Source organism: Eutrigla gurnardus, assembly GCF_963514095.1.
Source record: "Eutrigla gurnardus genome assembly, chromosome: 15".
NCBI classification, from domain to species: domain Eukaryota; kingdom Metazoa; phylum Chordata; class Actinopteri; order Perciformes; family Triglidae; genus Eutrigla; species Eutrigla gurnardus.
This window is the reverse complement of record NC_139938.1, coordinates 3489477-3507053: the sequence shown is the minus strand read 5'-3', so window position 1 is coordinate 3507053 and position 17577 is coordinate 3489477. Positions and strand designations below refer to the sequence as shown.

The 17577-nt window shown below is 40.5% G+C and overlaps 2 protein-coding genes across 2 annotated transcripts in view; one reads left to right on the top strand and one right to left on the bottom strand.

Annotated features, from left to right (window-relative positions):
- Positions 1 to 17577, bottom strand: part of LOC311025298 (protein phosphatase methylesterase 1-like) — a gene marked incomplete at its 5' end in the record, with an annotated part of 249179 nt that overhangs the window by 196645 nt on the left and 34957 nt on the right. Inside the window, 2 exons of the mRNA XM_084028148.1 lie at positions 8675 to 8732; positions 8871 to 8955. Of these exons, the coding sequence (XP_083884274.1) occupies positions 8675 to 8732; positions 8871 to 8955 (143 nt within the window). The remainder of the gene's footprint in view (positions 1 to 8674; positions 8733 to 8870; positions 8956 to 17577) is intronic.
- Positions 12013 to 17147, top strand: LOC311025270 (uncharacterized protein; the record flags this gene model as incomplete). Its single annotated transcript, XM_084028118.1, has 6 exons — positions 12013 to 12242; positions 13277 to 13410; positions 13622 to 13769; positions 14627 to 14875; positions 15588 to 15855; positions 16352 to 17147. 6 exons carry the CDS (start codon positions 12013 to 12015, stop codon positions 16547 to 16549), a joined length of 1227 nt encoding a protein of 408 aa, XP_083884244.1. The 3' UTR covers positions 16550 to 17147.

Below are 17577 nucleotides of genomic sequence, written 5' to 3'. Positions count from 1 at the left end.
TGTGTGTGTGTGTGTGTGTGAGAGGAGCTTCCCAAAAACAACAAAAACGTCCTCTGTGCTGCTCGGGAGCCGCCTCACCCTTTGGCTGGTGGGTGAGGCGGGTGGTGTCATCCTTCTCATCTGGTCCTGTAGTCCTCCATCCTTCTCATCTGGTCCTGTAGTCCTCCATCCTTCTCATCTGGTCCTGTAGTCCTCCATCCTTCTCATCTGGCCCTGGAAGATGAGTCTAGGTCTTCCACATGGTCTCTTCTTGTTGGAAGTCTGGTGCAGTGTGTATAATCCTGAAGGTCTGAAATTATATTATAAACAATGGAATACTATTCTAGAAAGCTCCTATAATAAATACATCCCACTGATGTAAAGTTAACTTTTATGTCATTACTGGTACTGTAGTTTTAGGAGATTACAGAGATTAGTCTCTGTAGGAGATTACTCACTCAGTCCACTGGTCCTGTAGTCCTCCATCCTTCTCATCTGGTCCTGTGGTCCTCCATCCTTCTCATCTGGTCCTGTAGTCTTCCATCCTTCTCATCTGGTCCTGTAGTCCTCCATCCTTCTCATCTGGTCCTGTGGTCCTCCATCCTTCTCATCTGGTCCTGTAGTCTTCCATCCTTCTCATCTGGTCCTGTAGTCCTCCATCCTTCTCATCTGGTCCTGTGGTCCTCTATCCTTCTCATCTGGTCCTGTAGTCCTCCATCCTTCTCATCTGGTCCTGTAGTCCTCCATCCTTCTCATCTGGTCCTGTGGTCCTCCATCCTTCTCATCTGGTCCTGTGGTCCTCTATCCTTCTCATCTGGTCCTGTAGTCCTCCATCCTTCTCATCTGGTCCTGTAGTCCTCCATCCTTCTCATCTGGTCCTGTAGTCCTCCATCCTTCTCATCTGGTCCTGTGGTCCTCTATCCTTCTCATTTGGTCCTGTGGTCCTCTATCCTTCTCATCTGGTCCTGTAGTCCTCCATCCTTCTCATCTGGTCCTGTAGTCCTCCATCCTTCTCATCTGGTCCTGTGGTCCTCTATCCTTCTCATCTGGTCCTGTGGTCCTCTATCCTTCTCATCTGGTCCTGTAGTCCTCCATCCTTCTCATCACCAACTATGACTCGGAAGGTAAATCATTTAAAAAGAGACACGCTATATTGCCATGAAATCCGGTGTTCCAATCACTTCCATGGCCACAGGTGTATAAAAGCAAGCACCTCGGCATTCAGACTGTTTCTGTTTCCTCTCAGGAGCTCAGTGAATTCCAGCGTGGTCCTGTGATAGGATGCCACCTGTGCAACAAGTCCAGTCGTGAAATTTCCTCACTCCTAAATGTTCCACAGTCAACGGTCAGTGAGATAATAACAAAGTGGAAGCGATTGGGAACAACAGCAACTCAGCCAAGTGGTAGGCCACGTAAAATGATGGAGCGGGGTCAGCGATGCTGAGGTGTATCGTGTGCAGACAGAGGTCACCAACTTTCTGCAGAGTCAATCGCTACAGACCTCCAAACTTCATGTGGCCTTCAGATGAGCTCAAGAACAGTGCATAGAGAGCTTCATGGAATGGGTTTCCATGGCGATCAGCTGAAGTCATCATCATCATCCTCTTCATTGCTGTCCTCGGAGATCCTCTGCCTCTTCACACTTACCTGTGCGTCCTCTTCTCTGCTTCTCTTTGTGGACGAGCTGCAGCCTGAGGTTGAGGGAGTGGAATCTTCTGGCCCCTGAGGAACCAAGGATGGATCTTCTTCAGGACGGCTCACACCAGAAGGGACGGAGACGGAAGGACAAAAGGGAAGGCAACCGGGAAACATCTCTTTACGAAATCCCTGCCAGACGCTGAGAAGAGTGAACTGCTGAAGTCTGACGTCATCATCTTCGTCTTCATCCACTTCCTCCTCTTCATCCTCGTCATCAGAAGCCTCAAACATGAAGCTGTAGCCAGAATCATCGCTCGTCCATCCATCGTCCTGAACGTCCTCCTGCTCGCTGTCCTCATCTTCGGAGAAGTCTCCAAAAAAAACCAACCTGACCTACCTCATCCACGAGTCCATACTCACGTCCACCTCGTGCAGGACGGCCGATGACGTCGTTGGCACCAACTGAGGGGGAAGAAAATTCAAAGTATAAGGATTTATCATTGATTTAAACCAAGCAATAATCCTGTTTAAATTAGCCAATGTTAAAATTCTAAAAAAAATAAAAATGTTTTGACTTCACACATATATAGTATAAGTATATTCAATATGTGGCTGAAAAAGAGTTTAAAAATCAATACATTTTTGTGATCGGAAACTAAATGATTGAAAATATGAGGCTGTTTATTCTTCAGTTACTGAACAGAGATGAAAACAGCATTAAGATGAATTAAACCAATAATAATAATAATAATAATAATAATAATAATAATAATAATAATAATAATAATAATAACAATTACTATTATTTTAGCTGTTAATATTAACATATTATGTATACATTATTATAATACCCAATACAAAATATACCAATATTAATAACTATAATATTAAATATAATACAAAAACATGACTGTAATGATAATATGTTATTATTATTATTATGATTATTATTAATCATAATAATCATAAAATGGTGTAAATATTCATGTTGTTGTTATATAGCAATGTAAATAACCTCAATAATACTATAAATATGATTGCAATCATCACTAGTGATTACTTTGTGCAAAGACATGTATTCTGCACCAAAGAATAGTCGGGACTTCAGTTCTTCTTCCAATCTCCCAACGCTAACACTGATAACAAAAGAGAGCATGCTTTAACAGGTGGCTCAGACTCCAATGAGAAAACATGCACTTATAGGCCAACTATTTTACCTCAACCAGATGCTTACATATTATTTTTGGCTAAATAGCAGAGCATTTTGTTCTTATTATCTAAATCTTACTTGTTCAAGGTCATTCGGGCTGCAGGTTTTAACTGAATACACACGAGGCTTTTCTTTCCTAAAGGTTTTTTGAAGGCATTAATAGTAGTAGATGCTCCTCAGACACAAATCATGGGAATGCTCTTTGTTTAGTCAACTATATAAAAAAACAGACTGGGAAAGGAAAACTAAAGTCAACATAAAGGTCCTTCTAACCCTAATGCTGTAAACCTCATACATGGACCAAATGGCTGCTCTCTATTGATTGCCACCATTAACAAGCATATGGTTCCAGCCACAAACATAAAGCAGAAACATAATTTATCAGATGTGAGTATGATCTACATGATTCTAAATACTGAATTAACTACAAGGGAGTCTGTTTGGTGAGCCACACTTTGCTGGGGGACACTAAGTAGAAGGTAAGCTCAGATGATACATTCATTATAATATGCAGTTGAGATTCTGTTTCTTTCAGCTGGCTTTGATCTCACTACTTCATTGAAAATGAATAAATGTCCAGAAAAAACACACAATACTGAACACATGGCAGAAAGAAACTAAGAAATCTGAGCAGAGAAAATTATGGTGCAACAGGCAGTTTGACATAAATCATCAAAACAAGGAAAATAGAAAATAAAGCTATTGATCACATGAACTGTGATCCACTCACAGTATCAGTGGGCTTTTCTGCATACAGCTTTGAATATCAAACGACTTCAGTCAGAAATGAACTTGACTGATGCAAAAATACAGACTTACTCCAATGCAAGGTATTTACACATGTTCTCGTCCATCTCGTGGCTGTTTATCAAACTCAATGAGTGGGCCAAAAACACAAACAGTCTAACTCTCGAAGTGGAGAAAAGGGAGCTGCACTCTCACCCCCTGATCTCCAGCAGTCGACTCTTGCTGGTGACTGAGAGGACGTCTTCATTCGTTCCCTCGAATGTTGACAACAAAGAATATCTTCAACAGGAATCATTTTGTGACGAGGGGCTACAATTCTTTGAGGGTCCGTCACTGTGGTATTATCCAGCCACCGTGTTGTCCTTCTGTAAAAAAGAAAAGAAGAAAAAACGACAAGTTTAGAACGGCCATAAATTGTTCTCCTTTTTGGCATACGGGACGTGGACAACTCATAACGCACATAACATTTAAATCAGCAAATGTAAGAAAACCATGAGTGCATCATGTAATAACAGATTGGCATGTAATGTAAACTATGACGCTCGATTAATCTTTTAAAGGTTTGATACGTAAACATGCTATTTATACACTTTTCCAACATGTATGCATGTTAGGAAATTGGGATGCTTTTAGAAAAAATAACGTAAACTTGCCCTGAAAAAGTAGAAATACCTCATTTCTTGGTGACAAGTTATGAATGGAAAAATGCGTCTGAGAAGTGAAAGTCACATTTCAGCTTTACAATGTCAGCTTTGCTACTGTGCTCCATGCTGTGGAACACTTCTAAAACGTGTTAAAAGCACAGTCATTATTTGTAATAATGGATATTTTCATGTTTAACTACATCATCATACTGTGAGGTCAATAAGTTCAGATGTTTATAAAAGGGACACTCGTATTTTTTATTTATTTCATATTTATATTTTCTGTTATTTTATCTAAAATAATCACTGTGCTCTTGTTCTTCCATCAGGCAATACAGGGGTGTAGTGGCGTCGTTACGCCACAAGAGGGAGTATCCCCACAAATGAGCAACCCTGTCGAGGAAACACAGCCCATACACACAGTATGTATTCTGCATCCGGCTGGACAGAAGCAGAACTGTATTGCACTGTGTTTTCTCAGACTGTCCAGTAAAGCAATTGAATGAAGCCACACGGCGTCTTTATTGAAGTGTGCAACATCAGCCACAGCAGAGAGTCAAAGGGCTGGTGGCGCTGTTTCAATAGGCTGCTGGCTGTTTCATTGTGTTCCGTCTCTATCTGGACTATACACAATGGACGATTAAAGCAGTCTTGCTTACTTGAACTTTATTGCATGAGTGCAGTCATCATCTCACAACTGTAACGTTATCTCAACTGGTTCGCGAGCGCGGTGTAACCTCTAAATCAGTCCCCCATACAACAGTACTTAAATAAACAGTCCTATTGTTACACTGGCGAGGGAGACGGTCAAAGAGGTGTTTATGTATGAGTGCGTCCACTTCAGCGGGAAATGAATAGTGATAGTCATCAACTACTTTCAAGAATGTTTCCTGAACCACTCCTGAACCAATGTTGCTGTATTACAGGAGCATCATCTTACAATGCTCCATAAACACATCCAGTAAGATCCGTCAGTGCAGGCGTGCTGCACAGTGCTGAATAAGATCATATTTCAACCATTTGGAAAACAATTCATAGAAGCTAAATTTAGGTATTTTTGTTAAAAATCAAAATGCATTCCTGTTACTCTAGATTTACAGTCAATATATGAGAAATATGCAGCCGTTTAGCTGCAACAAAGTTAAACCTCAACATGATGAACGATCAATTCAAATCATTTCGAAAAGGAAAAATGGCAATTCCTCACAGTATTTTGCATGCCTGTAGCACATCCCTCCACTGGTACACCCCTGGCCACAATTCTTACAAACATGTGGTTTCTCTCCAGCATGCACCCTCATGTGATACATATACATGTGGGGTTCTGAGTGAATTCTTTTTGCCACAGAAAGTTGCAGGATTTCATCCAGTGACTCCGCTAAAATCAAAGAGAAACATTTTTCCCCCCAGAGTTGGATTATCTATGATTACTTTAAATTTTAAGACAGTTTCTCATTTGTAGATATTTCCAAAAATGTTGTTAGCCTTTGTAACAGATGTGGATAGGGCATGAAAGGACCCAAGGACTTGTTTTCCAGCATTTTACATTATTTTAATATTACAGTATATACGAAGAGCTATTTAAATTGGCAGGAAAACATTGAAACTCAACAACAACTCTCCTCAAAACCATGACGAGATATTCAAAGGGAGAACAGCGACCTCTTTTGGGCAAATTAAATCAGTACGTGGATGAGAGTGACTAAATTAGGCCAATGCTGTCTCAAAAAGACGCAGAAAAACTCGTCCATGCATTTGTTACCTCAAGGCTGGACTATTGTAATTCTTTATTATCAGGCTGCTCTAATAAATCTCTTAAATCTCTCCAGCTGGTCCAGAATGCTGCAGCTCGTGTTCTGACTAAAACCAGAAGAAGGGATCACATTTCTCCTGTATTAGCTTCTCTGCACTGGCTCCCAGTACAATCCAGAATAGAATTTAAAATCCTTCTCCTCACTTACAAGGCTCTTAATGGACAGGCACCATCATATCTTAAAGAGCTCATTAAACCCTACTGTCCTCCTAGAGCACTACGCTCTCAGAATAAAGGGTTACTTGTAGTTCCTAAAGTCTCCAAAATTAGAACAGGGGCCAGAGCTTTCAGCCATCAAGCTCCTCTTCTGTGGAACCGTCTTCCGGTTCTGGTTCGTGAGGCAGACGCTGTTCCCACATTTAAGAGTAGGCTTAAAACCTTTCTCTTTGACACCGCTTATAGCTAGGGCTGGCTCAGGTTTGCCCTGAGCCAGCTCTTGGTTAAGCTGCTATAGGCCTAGACTGCTGGGGGTTTATAGTGACACACTGAGCCTCTCTCTCTCTCTCTCTCTCTCTCTGTGTATGTTCCACGGAGTCCCTGTGCTCTCTTGCCTAGCAGGTCTCCCTGGACCGTGGTGGAACCTGATCCGGACTGCACCGATGTTGTGGTCTTGTTTGCCTCGATCCCTGCCTCACTTTGACAAGCACTCAAAACTTCCTGCTGCTAAAGGCTTTGTGGCCGACAGCTTCTATCCCGCCAGTATTTTTAATTAAAGTAATTGACTAAAATCGGCATCTCTACTGTCACTAACTTGACTACTCCCGGGAGTCTGGCTATGCTTTCTGGTCCAGCAGAGTCCACTGAGGTCCTGACCGATGCAGACTGCTAACTGGCCTGATGCTGGAAACACCACATTGTAGCTCCACCTGCCCGCTGTGTGACTGCTCAACTACTCCTGCTTTTTGGTCTACAGGCGACATTGTTGGATGGATCCATCTCGGCGTGGCTGTGCCTGCTGCCATGGACTACCACTGTTGATACTATTGTTACTGTTAATACCACCACTACTGTCAATGCTACTATTTCCATACTACCAACACCAAATGCAGTTGGAACCCAAGGGCCTGGGCTGCACGAGATTTCTGCCTAAAAGCCTATTAAGGCAGTTTTTTCTCGCCACTGTCGCTGTAACGCTTGCCCCTGGGTGATGTTGGGACTTTGAAATTGTGTTGACACTTGAAATTTTGAGCGTATTCTAGTCCTGCTCAATGTGTTAAGTGTCCTGAGATGACTTCTGTTGTGATTTGACACTATAAATATAAAATTGAATTGAAAATTGAATTAAACCGAGAAAAAGATGGCAGGAATGTTCCAAGGATGAATACTGTTGTACATCATGTGATAACTTATTTACTGGGCTGGAAGGTACAGCATGTATGCATGTTTATTGACCTTACAAAGGCTTTCGATACTGTTGATCACTGTCATCTCCTTAAAATCACTCAGAAAATTGGCTTTAGTGAAAACGTGGGTAAGTGGATTAAAAGCTATCTAACAGACCGTGTTCAGTCAGTCCAGTTCGGTACAGTTATATCCGACCCCGTCACTCTGAACAAAGGGGTCCCTCAAGGGTCAATCATTCATCTAAATGCACACCATCACAAGAATCCATACAACTCTCAAATGACTTTCTTCCTTCTGGACTGAGCCGTGAAAGCAAGACCATACAAGGATGCACCAAACATACCCTGCCTTTAGGTGGGAAGCTGCACGGACGTAAGCTGACTGTGTGTGTGACTCGATTCTGTCGGCTGTCCTGCAGGATCATTACTGTCCCCTCAGGCTTCCCATATTTTTCTGTGATTCAAGGCCAAGCTGTGGAGAGTGAGTGCGTATGTTATATCAACTGCACACAAAGCAACTTACTTGGCCATCGTGTCCGCAGAGAGATCATCAGGATTTTTCACTTTTGTGTCACCTATAGGTAATGAGAGAAGCACATTTTACAACTTGTTCCACCAAAGAAATGAAGATGCAATGTATAATCTCTATAAAAAAAAAGGGCCTGCATTCATATGCAGAACCTTTTGGTACAGGAAATGTTCTGGTTCCCGTTTGTAGTCAGTGACTAATCACATTGGCAGGCTTTGGATGATTGCAGGTAAACAATCCATGGGAAGAGCAAAAAGGGGAACACACTGGCCGAAGTGCAATCAAGGCTTTAACTTTTTATTGGTTTAAAATGAGCTTGTTAACTTGCTACTTGTGAAACAATCCAGTTGAAAACGTCATCTCTCAACTCCAACTCCAGTCTCGCATCTCAAGTTGCTAATCGGACTGTAAACAATGAGCAACACACAGAAAGGGAAGTCTTGACTCTGGATATCTGCAGGTTAATCTAGCTAGCTAGCCAATCAGTTCTGAGATTGTGCACAGAACAGTGTCTGTGAAATAAACGCAAAACTACAATATGTTCTAGAAATAGATCAATGTTAAGGGCATATTACGTTATTACAGAATGCAAATGGTGAGCTAAAATCGTGAGGATGCAGTGATCAACATTTTATTTTTTTAATTCATTAAGTAGACTATTTCCCATTATAACTAAGCAAACTAATACATCTCCATCACAATCTCAATTTCCTAAACTATAAATAAAATATGTCTAGTTACATGTTGTCTCCCGTGACAACCTTTATTTACCATGAGCTCGAAGGTCCATAGCCACCACCCTGCAGTTGATCCTGCTGCATATGACTGCCTGCAAAGACACATACGGAAACCATTTAATCAATCAAATAGCGTATAGCAAAGACGCTGAAATTAAAGAACAGCTCCATAAATATTCTATTATGAACATGCACTGAGTTTCTAATTCGTTATGAGGTATTATGCTCACGGTGAACACCGCCCAGGAGAGTGCAGAGTGTCCTCCTCCATGAAGCAGAAGCAGCACAGGACCATTGGCTCCACTGCAGAAAATTCTGAAAATGTTCAAGGTAGTCAAGGAAATTCAGAACATAGCCGTGCAAGAATTAGCTGCTCAAAATACAATACACATGAATTGCATAAAGTGCTAATTTTCTATACTAAGCTGAAGTTAGACAGCACACTGGTCTCAAGAAAAGGCTAAATCTGAAATGACCTAGTTGGCTTTGAATGCTCTGGGTGATTTCCACACCAAAAGTGTCAAATATGATATAAATATTTTCTGACAAACACAAGAAGGATATATCTTTGCCATTTTCATTTTCCACCTCAACATGGTTTCAAAGTAGTGACTCCAGGGCAGGGGTGAGAAATCTCTCTTCCGTCCAGGTCTGTATAGAAAAAAAGAGCAAAAGTGTAAACCACCACGATGTCGCTTTCTATGAAAACACGGAAAGTTTACATTGTATTTTGATAAGCTGTTGCACTCTTCAGACTCGTGGTGTGAGCGGAACCGGACCGGTACCGGACCCGGACCCGGACCCGGACCCGTGCATTTATAAGAAAAATGCCGCTGTGTGTCGCCGTCCAAAATCCGCTTTCCTCGCGCTGCCTGCTCGCACAGATCCGCTCGTGCGCACATTCGCTGATGCAGGTCGAGTGTTGTCGAGAAATAAATGCAGAGACGGTGCTCCTTAAAAACAACATCAAGCCATGCGTGTGAAGTATTAGGACGTGATGACGTATGTACAACCGGCTAACGGGCCAAAGCCCGTTTGGGCTGGAGCCGAGGCACGCTACTGATCGCGCCCTTAGGCAGCCTATGTTAATAAAATAAGGATTGTTTTTGATAAGCTGTGGAACTCTGAGTTAACCTATTTCTACCTGAATTTCTATGAACTATCAGGCTGTTGAGTAAATATATAACTTATATTTTACTTGATAAAATAAGACAATATATGCACTCATATGTCGTTGTAGTGTTTTACAGTATCTGTAGCTATTAATGTGATGCTCCTCATTTTCCAGCCATATTTTTCCGGCCCATAATTTTGCATCATTTCCATCAACTGGCACCTTAATAAGTCACTCTCTCCTTGTGATCTTGAATACACTCTGGTTGAACAAAAATGTTGAATGCAAATATAATAATTGCAGAATTGCAGACTGCTTGCTGTGCCACCTGACTTAATCCAACTGCACCAATACACCATCCGACACGTCTCGTCTGTTTAGGGTTTTTTCGGTGGGTACCACCGGGCCTGAAAAAAAATCTAGGGGAAACACTGTAACGGATCAAATAGTTTAACCTAAAATACATAATTATTGTTATAATGCTTAGGTTGCATTCCAAAGCTACGTGCTAAAACTCTGGCATCCATGGCAGCAACAGCTAGCTTAACTCCCGCTAGCTAACGCGTTGGCTTCAGCAGGCCTTTGAACAAACTGCGGAGACGCAGAGAGCATCGGTGGGATGGTGGAAGCTATAAAAAGTAACGTTAGACAGCACGCTAAATCATCCTGCTTCACTGCCATCTACTGGATATGAAATCAACTACAACACACCAGTGTTTACTACATTTCTTATGATTTGAAAATGCTCTTAATGTAAATGATTTGCCCACTGAAGATTGTGCTCATTGTTAGAACTCCTTCAATTTGGTTCTTCATAGGAGGTGACTGTGAATTACTTTGAAATGTGGAATGGTGATGTTTTTATGTGAGTTTGCGCTTGAAACTTAAAAGCTTGTAACTTGCCTGCGTTCATTTGTACTCTCCAAAAGTAATAGCTTGTTAATAATAATTTGGAAGCTAACTTTGAGGGCCAAGAAGATTGTTTGCCTGTAGCACATAGGCCTACCTCTGGTAAAGCACTACTCACCTACTAATGCTCTCTTTTGTTTAATTTCCTTCCTGAGAGGCTGCTGAGCCCCTCACACGTTGGAGGGTTTCATCCCCACTCCAAAATGCCACTAATACGAAGCAAAATGACTTAGTGGACTAAAGCGAGCAGCCAAGACGAGAAAGGCTGCATCGGGGACACTCGTCTGGAAAAAGAACTGACTTCAATGACGCAGCAATGCAGATTGCGTCATTGGTTTGATCCGAGCTGGATTCGAACCGGTGAAGACCGGGCCAGAGTCTACTGCGCATGGGCATTGCGCACTTATTCTTTAAGCACCTGCTCTAACCACTCGGCCACCGCGCGGTGGTGTATTGTGCTGTCACTAGAACCTTTATTTACCATGATCCTGCTGCATATGACTGCCTGCAAAGACACATATGGAAACCATTTCATCAATCAAATAGCGTATAGCAAAGACGCTGAAATTAAAGAACAGCTCCATAAATATTCTATTATGAACATGCACTGAGTTTCTAATTCGTTATGAGGTATTATGCTCACAGTGAACACCGCCCAGGAGAGTGCAGAGTGTCCTCCTCCATGAAGCAGAAGCAGCACAGGACCATTGGCTCCACTGCAGAAAATTCTGAAAATGTTCAAGGTAGTCAAGGAAATTCAGAACATAGCCGTGCAAGAATTTATGGAGGACTAAACATGACTTAAGTATAAACAAATAAATAAATGAATAAATAAATGTATAAATAAATACAGGAATAAATAAATAAATGCTGAAATGAATAAATAAATAAATGCATAAATAAATGTATAAATAAATAAATAAAAGAATGAATAACAGAATAAATAAATGCTTTATATTTATTTCTACATTTCTGTTCACCTACATTTATTTATTTCTGTATTTCTGTGTCCATATGTTAATGAAGTAGGAGGTCCTAACCTCAGTCAACAGCATGATTGGTTACAGGAGCTTGCTCGATTCGGGCCTACTACTTCTGCCTTACTAGCGTAGCTGATTCCTGTACTGGAATGTTGCTGGCTACTAGCCCGCCCGCTCAGCTAACCGTTAGCTGCAGTTGTTGACATTTGTTATTTATGTAGCTCTGGTTTAGTAATGGCATTTTTTGTACGAGCGATTGCGAATGAATTACGATCATTAGCGAACGATTTAGAGAACCATGCAACCAACGACTATGTTCAGTTTCGTCTGGATAGATTGATGGATGACTTGGCTCAGCTCAACGCCGATATGGATGTGGAAATGGAGCTAGCAGTGTTAGACGGTCTTGAAGAAGTCGCCCGCCAACTTTACACCCTGTCAGAGTCAGAAGAAGGGACCCTTGGACGTCCGTCGTACAATATACCCCCCACTTTAATCGAAGCACACCTACTGCGGGGGCACACTGCTGGGGAAATAGCACAGGTGTTCGGAGTGTGCGAGAGAACAATTCGTCGGAGGATGGCACAGTACGGAATAGGGTAATTTTTACTCCTAACGCTACATTGTCTGTTTGTCTGGTTTCCCGTGTCTCGTCTTTTAAAGGTGGCAATATATGTGTGCAAATTCACAGAGATATTTAACTAGCTAGTGTTTATTGATGGTAATGTTGCTCACCTTATCTCCAAATACCACTGGGAAATATACTGTGTTTATCTTATATAGTCTAACGTTAGGTGCACATTTGAGTCCAAGCTTTTAGTATAAATTGTTCATGATATCATAGAACATTTATACAATAATATGTCTCCTTGCACTGCTTTGAGTTTTGCACTGAGTTTAAGTTAACTAAAAATTAACTAACGTTACTGATATTAACTTACATTAATATGCACTGGGAATAGGTCTAACAATACTTGATTATATAGGCCTATATGCTTTGGTTTTCAACGACAGATGGACTGGTGACTAACATGCTTATATTACTGACAAACTTAGTGTAGGAGCCAACATTGGTTTGGCCTGTATTATTAATTGTTTATCCTGCACACGCTCTTTGGTTCCTATCATTTCCGGCAATTAACACCTGGGTGTGTTATGTCTCAGACAAGACAACACTGAGCCTCTTGGCGGCCTTTTAAATTGGACAATTAGTCGCTACACTTAGTTTATCATATGTACTCCTTACAGGTAGTGGATTTGTGCTGCTGCATTTGTTGATACTGTACATGGGTGCCATTAATTAACATCTTCAGTTTGTCAGATGATCTGTAACCCTATTTCTGGAGTAAAAAGTGAACAGAGTCAGATGTGACATTTCAGCACAATTGCATTAGTTTGACACATGATAGTGTTGCATATATAAACTCATACAATACGAAAGATTTTAACTTAAATTATAAATAAAATGTATAAACTTCTACAGGACACAGCAGCTGAATTTAGACTAAACAGGAATGAGGTTTGTTTTAGGTGACACCGATTTAAAATAATCGTTGTTTTGTTTTTACTGTGAGATGGGTGACATTTCTTCGTTGCCTCTTGTGACTTTTTTCTTGTTATTTTTGATGATCAGAGTCCACAATCTATTAACTCCAATAGAGGACAACAATCTGGATGAAACTGTGACCCAAATTCTGCAGCAGCATCCCATGTCTGGATACAAAATGATGGTTGGGCACCTGAATGCACAAGGCATACGCATACAAAGTAAGGAATTGTATTCATTACCCATTCATTTGTTCAGGGTTTATTTTATGTTGGGATTTGGCCTACTTGCCGATTTACTCACAATGTGAGGAAGCTGCTTTATTTAGTGCTAGTCTGGATTTTATCTGGATTTGTGAATTCACTGCCAGATTGGGGAATGCTTAACTTTTTTTCTGTACACCATATCTGTGAATTTTTTTGCCTATTATAGGACAGCGTGTCCAGGAATCCATGCGGCGAGTGGATCCTGGTGGAGTTTTGATGCGCACCCTTCAGCTGAACCCAAGAAGGCGTAGGAAGTACTCTGTTAGAGCACCGAACAGTTTATGGCACATCGATGGAAATCACAAACTGATAAGGTATCGAAAAAACATTAACCATCTCAAGCATCCACTTTATTGTAGATTTTACTACTGTAAGATACTTACTACCCAGTTTAGTGTATATCCAGAGCAGTTACAAAAGCTCATCTACAATTTTAATTAACCTACCAGTGTCACTGCAAGCCGGACTGGGATTTATCAATGGTGGATGGATCAAATGATTTAATCCATCAGTGTTCTTGTGCATGCAAATCAGTTTTACTGACTTCTACCAGCATCAAAATTAAGAGTAATGCTGGTTGGTTCTTTGAACTTTTAGGTGGGGTGGCTTTTTAAAGTGGTCCGAACAGGTCAGTTAGAAACTGTGATAAACCTTCTGTTTTTGGCACAGTACTGAAATTGTAATCTTTGTATATACAGTCTGACAGGGGCTAAAATGGCTACGGCTCCCGCACTGTGCACCCAATATTCCCAAATTAAAGTGGCACTCGACATTTTAACCTCAGCCATTGTCTTCTATGAAATCTAATATGCTGGAGTACAGTGCTAAAAACAGAAAATGTCAGTGACCAAAGACTGAAAACTCTTAAAAAAGACAACTTGCAGCTGGCCTCAAAGGCTATTTTTAATCAAAATACTCACCAGAACCTTGTATAAATTCGGGTATGGGTGTACATTTTGTGAGCTGGATTGAATACAAAGAAATGGTGACCTAGAAGTATATCAGGATTTTATTTATGTTTGTGTGTTAAAGATTTCAGATAAAGAAGTTCTGATCAAATAGGCATATACAGTATGCTCTGTGTAAATCTGGCCTCAACTTGCACATACAGAGATGCATGATGCAGGTAGTGGTACTGATCTTAATCTGTTCTCATGCATATCTATTTCAGATGGCGTATTGTTGTGCATGGTGGTATTGACGGCTTTAGTCGTTTGATTGTATACTTGAGTGCCGCCACCAACAATCGTGCAGCAACAGTCCTAAAAAGCTTTCTGGAAGCTGTCGATGTCTATGGTGTGCCATCACGTGTGAGGTCAGATAAAGGCGGGGAAAATGTTGATGTTGCACGCTACATGGTGGCTAATAGAGGACTGAACAGGAATTCACACATTGCTGGCAGGAGTGTCCATAACCAAAGGTAACATAATCTTCCATTCAACATTTATCAAAATAACACTTTGTAAAAGATGGCAATATAAACTGACTTAACCTGTCTCTTCAAGTCTATCTTAATACAATCAAGCTTTTGTGGCAGCAGATTATGAGCTTTTCAACATTAACGTTAGTGTAAATATCAAAAGAGTTGTTCTCTAATTGTCTCTCTGTAATCTATACTGACCAGGAGAAGATTACTATTCTAGTGTGATTCCAATGTAAGTGATGACAAATCTAGTCCTCATTCTGTAGTTCAGCTGAACTTCATTCTGAAGCATATATGAGGCTTCAGCAGTCACAGAACAAGGCCAGCCATCACTTACAATAGAATGGTTAGCATTAGATTTTCCACAGCCAGTATAGATGGACAGAGGAACAACTACAGCAACAAAAAACTCTTTCATCATACATGTGGGCATGTGAGCATTGTTTGAAGACAAACTTGAAAAAATCAACTTATCCTTTAAGAGAATTCAAATTAAACTTTGTCATTAACTGTTATTTAGAGTGAATATTGAATACATCACTTATTACTTACGTATTTAATTCAGTTCTAATTTACTGTGCTTATCATTGATGGGAGTGTTGTCATACACCAACAGTAGGTAAAAGTATTAGGTAAAGGTATTTTCCCTGTATATTTTGTTTTTGTTCATTGTAGGTAGAATAAATAGTTTTTCCTTTATACCCATCAGAATCGAAAGGCTCTGGAGAGACGTTTATGTGGGAGTTCTTGATCTCTTCTACACCATCTTTACCAACCTTGAGAGAGAAGGCCTTCTCAATCCTGACAATGAAATGCATCTCTATGCTCTGCACTGGTGCTTTGTGCCCCACATACAGAAGCACCTTCAGTTTTTCCAGCGTGGCTGGAACTGCCACAGACTACGCACTGAGGGCAACCAGTCACCGCTGCAACTGTGGACTCGCCATGAGCATGAGGCGCAGCAGGGCCCCATACAGGTTTGGATTTATTCAGTAATTCTGTTTTACTTTAACTTTTAATTTCCTACATGGGATATTGTCAAAATTATCTCTACTTTATGTCCATTATAAAGTGCATGTATCAGTAGCAAAATGTAACTATAGTAGCCTGTTGTTCAGGAACTAAATGTGATGGATTTATACTGCCTATCATTGTCACTTTCAACACAATAAGGTATTGCTACAATGTTGTGGTCAAACAAGGAGCAGTGATTTAGAGAGAAAATTATACATCTTAGCTCTCAAAATTAATGTATTGGCTCTTGGAAATTGTAGTCAAGCTCTTTCCAATGCCATAGCTGTTTTTGGGGCATAGATACAGAATCCCAGATGATAAACAGGTGATATTTCAAACTAGCTTCTGTAAAATGAATTAATATGGCTTACAGTTCTGTAGACATATTGACCATAAAAATCTTTAAGACTTTGATTGACCCTTTATCCTACCGTTTAACCTCAGCTCTTGCAGCTGCAGGTTGACACGGAGTTTGGAGTTGACTGGACCGGACCGTGTGGTCACCATCAGCCTGGTGTTGTGGTCCCTGAAGTTCAGCTGCAGCGCTCACTGACTGACCAGGAAGTTGGAAGTCTACCAGACCCTGATTGCCCTCTGTCCAATGTGTTAGATGTCTATGTACAAAGTGTGAGCTTATTATCAGAAATGCTCCAGTAAATCCATATTGCTCAAGTTCTGATAAAGAAGCCGGTATTATGGTTTAGCAGTTCTGATATCTTTGTTTCAAGTGTCTAAAATGATTTAAAAAGAATGGTAATGACAGCATTTTTATTTTATACCAGATGTCATAAAACTTGCTGCATTGTACAATATGACTGCAAACAAACTTTTTGCAATAAGCAATTTATGTCTATTACTATTAATGAACTTTTTGTGAACCATTAAGTTTAAACATTGAAAACCATTATGGTTATGTAACAGAGCCTTGTATGATAAACTGTCCTGTAGTTATCAAGATAACTTGTTTTGAAGTATTAATTTCACATGTGATTGGAGACTTAAGTCTCTGAATCAGAAGGCTCGAGAAACTGCAACATGCATCCTGTTTCAGAACAAAACCACAAATAAAGAACAGCAACAACTCACTTTGTCTCTGTAACAGTCTCCTGAGCTTTAATACAATTGTGAACAGTGAGATTAAACCTAAAAGACAATGGTATAGACATGAAGCAAATAACAAATATGCTTCACCACATCACAAGCATGCAGACCTTTTTAATGCACCAGTGTTACACACACTGGCAGAACTAGGCCCTAGTTGATATCACTCTTTCAAATGCTTTTATGCTGCAATAAATGATTTTGTATCATCAATCATAAATTAAGTTGAAAAAAGAACGTCATTTTACTTAATTTCTTTGAATCTCTTTGCTGCCTCTGTAGGATTTGTTGCAATTTGCCAATCTAAAAGTAGTTGTTCAAATGTTCAAATTAATACTGGATCAATTAATATACAGAGAGCAACAAGTTATTGAAATAAATGATGTAATGTTTAATTACGTAACAAACCAGGGAAGCCTCTCTCTTCAATGGGATCTAGATCAACTATGTCAGGAGCTGGCACACATCCCTGAGGTGGCACCGAGTAGTTTGAGTTGTTGGCCCTTGTTGTCTCCCTCACCTGTGGTCTCGTCAACATGCTGACAAATCTACCTTCACTTCGGGAGGAGTTGGCACTTTCTGTG